This window comes from Meriones unguiculatus, chromosome 1, assembly GCF_030254825.1.
Source record: "Meriones unguiculatus strain TT.TT164.6M chromosome 1, Bangor_MerUng_6.1, whole genome shotgun sequence".
In the NCBI taxonomy this organism is placed as follows: Eukaryota; Metazoa; Chordata; class Mammalia; order Rodentia; family Muridae; genus Meriones; species Meriones unguiculatus.
Genome location: NC_083349.1, coordinates 26058709 through 26065910, shown reverse-complemented (window position 1 = coordinate 26065910; position 7202 = coordinate 26058709). Strand labels below are relative to the sequence as shown.

At 49.3% G+C, this 7202-nt stretch overlaps 1 protein-coding gene across 1 annotated transcript; it reads left to right on the top strand.

The window, feature by feature from the left end:
- The first annotated feature begins 1509 nt into the window (after positions 1-1509).
- On the top strand, positions 1510-4323 carry LOC110551609 (cytochrome c oxidase subunit 8A, mitochondrial). Its single transcript, XM_021642300.2, has 2 exons — positions 1510-1734; positions 4004-4323. The coding sequence occupies exons 1-2, from the start codon at positions 1621-1623 to the stop codon at positions 4097-4099; spliced, it is 210 nt and encodes a 69-aa protein (XP_021497975.1). The 5' UTR covers positions 1510-1620; the 3' UTR covers positions 4100-4323.
- The last annotated feature ends 2879 nt before the right edge of the window (positions 4324-7202 follow it).

The window sequence follows — 7202 nt, the reverse complement described above, 5'->3', positions numbered from 1 at the left end:
CCACTACAGAATATGGCATTTTAAGATTTTATTAAAAAAAAAAATAAAAAAATAAAAGATTTTATTAACTTTAGGCTTTTTTGACATCAGACAGATCTGCTCCTGGCAGCACCCCCATTCCACTTCAAAGAGTATCAGAGGCTTCATGTGTGGCAAGCCAGCTACTGGGTGAGAAAATGCCCTTGTGTCAATTACAGTATTGCCCAAAACTGGACAGACTTCTGCTGAGAGGTGACTGATGAGCTTTGCAAGGACAAGGTAGGCAAGTCCTTTATAATCCCTGCTTCACAGAAAAATCTGTTTGATATTCTGAGCCAGAAGGCTGATGACGATGCTCCAATGTTATGGAAGAATTTTGGGGGATTTCCCAGGCAGCTAAATGTCTCTGTCATCTCTAATACTTTTGGAAGCTGCTTGCTGCACTTCCTACATATTTAGGTAATATTTTTTCATTCTTAAGTCTCTGATGGGGTTGAAGACTAGATAGTTATAGTCTCACAGTTATATTGTTTAGGATGATAGAAATTGATAGGTAATAAAATAATTTATTCAAGGGTGCCAAAATACAAATGCAAATCTTACCTAATAATTTTCATAACTGTCATTATTACATATGGTTTGTTACTGTAAGAGAAAGCCTTTCATTAGGCTAAAGGGAGGTGTAGGCACAGGGTTATTATAGAATTCAAATGTTGCCTTCTGTCCCCTTCCCCCATAAGGGAGATGGATACAGAAGAGGGAACTGGGCAAGGTAGCACTTATCTGTAACAGCAACATTTGGGAGGTAGAAGCAGAGAAATCAGGAGTTCAGTGTCATCTCATCACATCTACGCAGTGATTTTTAGGACAGTTTGGGCTAAAGGAGACAATAAATAAAAATTCCCACAACACACACAAAAGGAGAGAGGCAGAAGCTGAGAACAATTAACAGTTACACTGTCACTAGTGTCTAAAAGGGTGATAGTCAATGAGAGGCATCTGGGGGCTGCAGAGGTAGCGCAGAGGTTGAAAGCACTAGGTGCTTCCGTAAAAGACCAGTTCAAGTTCAGTTCCCAGCACCCACAGGACGGTTCACTATTGCCTGTAACTTCAGTTCCTGAGGCTCCAACACCCTCTTTAGGCCGCTGTGCGCACTGCTCGCATGTGGTGCACGGGCGCACATGCAGACATGTGCATGAGTGTTTACTCATGCTGCACACAAATAATAACGGTGTTTCTAAGATGAAAGGCGTCTCGGGAGGCCGCTGGAGTAACTAGTTCAGTGCGGGGAGACGGCCTCCTAAATAGTTCTATGAATGGAGGGAGGAGTCAAGGAGGCAGTAGACTTCTCGCCTGCGTGATTGGGTAGCTATACCTGCCACTGTCGACGAGAGAGGAGGTGGGACAAAAGGGTCTCCTTTCTCCGCCCACCTGTGGTGGGACGGTGACTATTGGCTGTTTCGAGGAGCGCGCCAGAAACAGCGTCGGCCGGCGAGGGACACTTCCTGACGTCAGTTCCTCAGTTTTTCCGGGCTGCTGCGTCCGGCAACTTCAGCGCCGGAACTTCCGGCTGGTGCGGCCATCTTGGCTTCCTGACCTTGGGCTCCCGCTAGTGCTCGTCTCCGGTTGTTCCGCGCCGTCATGTCTGCCCTTACGCCGCTACTGCTGAGGGGCCTGACGGGCACGGCCCGGCGGCTCGTGGCGCCGCGCGCTCAGATCCACTCGAAGCCGCCGCGGGAGCAGCTCGGGGTCGTGGTGAGCGGGACGGACAGGGCGCGCGCGGGGGTGGGGAACCTGCGGCTCTGGCCCGGGCCTGTTTGCAGGGCAGGGAGGGACAAGTGGTTCGGATGCGCCTAAGCCCAAATCCCTGGACCTCAGGTCAGCCCGCCAGTCCCTGTCTGTTTGCTGATTCGCTGCGCAGCCTCTCCAAGCCCGTTTCCCTTTGCAATTTTTTGCGGGGACTGCCTGGTAACTGGCAGCGACGCTGTGGTTGTAACCGCTGCTTTTTATGATTAAGGGGTGCAGAAGACCCATCGGGTCTTTGGGATTCCCAGAAATGTAAGGAGCATTTAGGTATGAGGACGATTTTCACTTTTTAAACATTTATTTATTGAGATAGGGTCTTATGTAACCCATGCTGGCCTCGAACTTGTAGTCATATTTGACCTTGAATTGATTGATGATCCTGTCTGCATCTCTTTAGTGTTGGGATTGCAGGCATATGCCACCACTCTTTATGTGCTGCTGGGGATGAAACCCAGAATTTGTGTGTGTTGGGCAAGCACGCTCTCAAAAGCTACACCTCACTCCAGGCCGCCTCCCGTTTTTGGAGCTTTTCTGTTTTAAGTGACAGTGGATCGTGAATCCAGACAGCTGGGCCTTGAATTAGGGATAGAACCAAAGCGTTGCCACTGAGGAATCAGTGACAATCAAGTCATGTCCTGCTGTACTCCAATTTTCTGGGGCACTTAAAGCATAAAGATGGGGCTCAGGAATTCTGGCCCCCTTGGGCAACATGAGACCCCACCTCAAAAACGAGCCTGGGAGCTGGAGAGGTGGCTCAGGACCCAAGGGCATTTGGTGCATGATCTCCTGAAGATTGGAGTTTGGGTCCCAGGACCCATGTAACAAGCCAGATGCTTGTAGCTCTAGCTCCAAGGGATCTGACACCCTCTCCTGGCCTTTATGAAAACACATGAGCACATACCTGTGTGCACTCCTTCACATCCACACCACACAAATACAGATAAAACAGATCTTCTTAAAAGATACAAAATAAAAACAACAGGGCAGTGGCAGCACATGCTGTTAGCCCCAGCACCTGTAAGGCAGAGACTGTGGATCTCGGAGTTCAAGGCTAGCCTGGTGTACAGAGTGAGTTCCAGGACAGCCAGGGCTATCTGGAGAAACTCTGTTTCCGTGTTGATAAAACAACAACCAGAAAAAAGAAAGAAAGAAAATATACAAAGAACAAGGATCTGGGGAAATGGCTTATTTGGTTAAGTACTTGCCTCATAATCATGAGGATTTGAGTTTAGATACCCAGCAGCCAGCTCTGTGTTTTCTTTTTGTTGTTGTTTTTAAAATATTTGTTTATTGTTTATACAGCATCCTGCCTGCACACCAGAAGAGAGCACTAGATCTCACTATAGATGGTTATGAGCCACCGTGTGGTTGCTGGGAATTGAACTCAGGGACTTTTGGAAGAACAGCCAGTGTTTGTTTGTTTGTTTAAGATTTATTTATTATTTATACAGCATTCTGCCTGCATGTGTGACTGCAGGCAAGAAGAGGGCACCAGATCTCACTATAGATGGTTTTGAGCCACCATGTGGTTGCTGGGAATTGAACTCACTCAGGACCTTTAGAAGAACAGCCAGTGCTGTTAACCTCTGAGCCATCTCTCCAGCCCCAGACAGCTAGTCTTGAACCCTAGTGCTGAGGCAAGGAGCTCCTTGGAACCCACTGTTCAGCTTGTCAAGCTAGATTAGTGAGCTCCAGGGTCAGTGAGAGAACCTGTCTCAAAAAAATAAAACTAAGACGGAAAGCAATTAAGGGAGATGCCGGACATCAAGCTCTTGCTTTTACCCACAGCAAGCACCTTTACACACACACATGCACACATACCCCAATAGTCTCAGTGGCACATGATTAATTCCTGGATGAGAGAATCTGGGGCAGGAAGATCTCAAGTTCAAGCCCATGCCCGGTGGGTATACAGTAAGATTTCTGCCTCTTCACCTTTACACACACACATGCACATGGATAAATAAATCAATCAATTTTAGAAAACCAAGGACCTTTATTTCAAGGTTGAGAATGGGCTTGGCACGATGTCTCCTCCCTCCTTAGAGTCTCTGTGTCTGTATCTCTTTCCCTCTCGTATGCTGGGGATTGAACTCAGGCTCAAGTTGCTTTCTTTAGTGTGGGTCTGCTGGACTTTCCAATGCCTAAGGACTACTGGAACTTTGGAGTGCCTACAGAATTCTTGCCCTGAAGGATCCCTCTTTCTTGTGCTCTATAGGATCTCACCATTGGGCTCACTTGCAGCTTCGTGTGTTGCCTTCTGCCTGCGGGCTGGGTCCTGTCACACCTGGACAGCTACAAGAAGCGGGAGTGAAGGGAGCTGTCCTCCTCTCATCCTGTGACTAGACCGCTCTTGCCAGCCCACCTTGATCATGTGTCCTGCATTCCCGGCTGGCCTTCCCTGGGATCATGGTATTCCATTCCAGTCACCTCTTCTGCAATCATGACCTCTCGAAGTCTCCATGGTGACAACTGGGACCACATACCCGATCTGCTTGATGGGGTCCCCCTGTAACAATAAAGTCTATTTAAACCTTGCTCCAGAAATATATTGTGCCCTCCTGCACTGGGCTCCTGCATGCACACGGGAACTGAGGATGGTGTTGGACTGGGGTCCGTGGAGGAAGATATGGCTGGTATAGGCCCTGGCACTATCTGAGGTTTGTCAGGTGTGTGTCCCCTTCATATAAGTGATTCTCAGCTTCAGGGAAACAACCTGTTACTGAGCATTCCACCCTGCTGCTTATCCCTTCCACTTCCCTTGCCCGTGTCAAGTTCATTGGCTGCCTGTAAGTGTGTGTGCACATGTGTGGGGCTCCCTCTTTACAGACAGCTCTGTAGTTGGGATCCTTTATCAAGCATTGCTCCTGGCTTGGATGTCCATGTGCAGAATCTTGCAAGTAGGGGTGTGGTGGTGCCCAGTGCATTTTATGCTGGGCATTACTACCACTTTATGTCAAATTTAGGGTCCTTGCTTTTAGCACTCTACATGCTTATCAGCTGAGTGGTCTTCCTTGTTGTCCTTCCTCCTTATTTTCAGAGGAGCCAGCAGGAGCCAGCCTAGCCATCTGAAACCGTACCTGCCGAGCTGGATCCTGCCAGGGTCTGGAAGGAGCAGCGCTCTGGCTTCCCAGAGAAATGGCTTTCCCTCACTTTTCATGCTTTGCTTGATGACTTGGTTGTCTTCCAGATAGACACAGGGACAGTATTCTCTGTGGCCATGGGGTTGCAAAAATGACAGGTGAGAGCTGAGGGTTGTAGTTAATTTTAGGCCCCAGATGTCAGACATACACCTTTCAGGAGCCTTTCTGTAAACACATTTCCTGAAAGCTTACAGGTGGCGCTGGCTCCCTCCATCCCTTCACTCCTGGCTTTTCTCCATGCTTGATGATTCCCATACACCCAAGGCTAGAGATGCTTCTTTAAGGGTAGGAAAGGGCTCCTTGCCTCCTGAGGGGCTGTTTCCTTCAATGCAAACCAACTTTGTAGGGATTGTGGACCAGCCTCCTGAACTTGTTGCCAGAGTGGGAAGAGAATGCATGGCTTGGGATGTTGGCCAGGAGGAGATAGGCTATTGCTGGGTCTCAAGGGCCCAGTGTGAGGACCATCCCTGTTCTAGCACTTGGAGGCTGAGGCTGGAGGATGCTGATTTCCAGGCTAGCCTGAGATACTCAAGGCTAAGTTGAGTGTTGGCCAAGTGGCCTCATAGCTGTTCCCTCCTTCACAGCAAGGTTATTCTTGCTTAAACCTCACATTGGGAGCCCTTCCTGCTCACAGAGGCACAGGATGAGTAAAAGCTGCATGTCAGTCAGCTTCTTGACCTTGGAAGTGAAGGGGGAGGGTAGGATGGCAGGGTCCTCCTTGCTAGGCCTCTGCTGCCAGAAGAGGGCTCAGCTCTGTGGACACAGGCACAGATTATACCTGTATCTCATCCTTGGGCTGCCTTGAAGCAAGCATGCATGCACCAGAAGAGTTTTGTTCCAGTTTCTATAGTAACCTCACTGCTCTGCCAGGGATTAGTTATCTATTTTTGTGGCCCTGGAACTCAAGAAATACATGACAGACACCCTGTCACAGAGGAACTGCAAAGCTGTGTCAGGTGGTTCAGGCTGGAGGGAAGCCAAGTGGTTCTAAGTCCCAGATCCTGGTGTGAGCTCTTAAGCAGGCTTAACATTGCAGGGGAGGTGGGAGTGGGCAGAGTCTTGGGGACCTGAAGGAGGACTTAAGGTTCCCACTGATTTGTCATGCTTGGAGTCATCCTCACAGGCCTGGCATCTGTCACCTGTCATTGGTTTTATTTCATCAAGTCAGGGATCCTTAAATGGTGTCCCACAAAGTAAGGTTTTGTGCTGTGAGCCATGTCTTGTGTTCTGTCTGCTGAGTAATGAGGTGGGCTGGGGGTTTGGAGACTCCTGTATGACCTTAGCAAGTCATCCAATCTAGTTTCAATTTTTGGAATTGCAAAATAAGGATAATGTGACAGGCAGGATACTGTCACAGCTCTAACCCCAGGAATCCACGAAGTTACTTTAAATGGCCAAGGTGATTTTGCAGATGTGATTAGGGTTCTGGGCCTTGAGATGGGAGATCATCCTGGATTATCTGGTTGGCCTAGTGTCATCACCAGACACTCTGCAAACAAGCCCGTTCTCGATGGCTGTCACTTTGTAGGAAGTGGGCTGCAGCTAAGGAGAGCTGTGGCCAGAGCGGAAAACAGCTCTCAGTTTACTGCCGGAAGGATTGGGAGACTTTCAACAGCTACGATGATCTGGATTTGGCCAGTCGTCATGGAAAGGAAGAGATGGATTACCCCTCAGCCTCTGGAGAGGAGCAAGCCTAAGGGAACCTTGTTCTGCACTCCAGAGCCGAGTTCTTGGGGCATGAGCCATCAGGACTGCTGTAGCAGCTGATCAGACCTCTGGATGACATGAAGTGAACTGCATATATGACATTTCCAAATGGGTCCCCAACCAGGAGTATGGGTAGAACTCCCAGTGCCACTGTCCCGTGCTCCAGTGGCTTGGATCCTACAGGTGACTATCACAACTCGGTTACCAGCTCCAAAGTCCAGCCCCTGCTCAGCTCTGCAGGCCTGGCCTATGCAGGGCTTGTGGGTTCCTGGTGGGTCCACTAGCACAGCTCCAGATGTTTATCTGGGGCTCACATACCCATGCTCTTGCCTTGCAAAACTCACAAGCCTGCCCCAGGAAGGAGGGCCTACCCTCCCGACGCCAGGACTTCCTGCAAAGAAATGGCTATGCTGAGCCTTGTCCCTTTTGTCCTGGCCATTCACCACGGCTTCAACCCTGGAGAAGCTGCATCTCTGTGAGGTTTCATAGATCATTGACTCGTATGGAGACTTCGTTTCCCACCTGACAACCCCCTGGACATAGATGGGCTGACATGTTCCAGGTGGC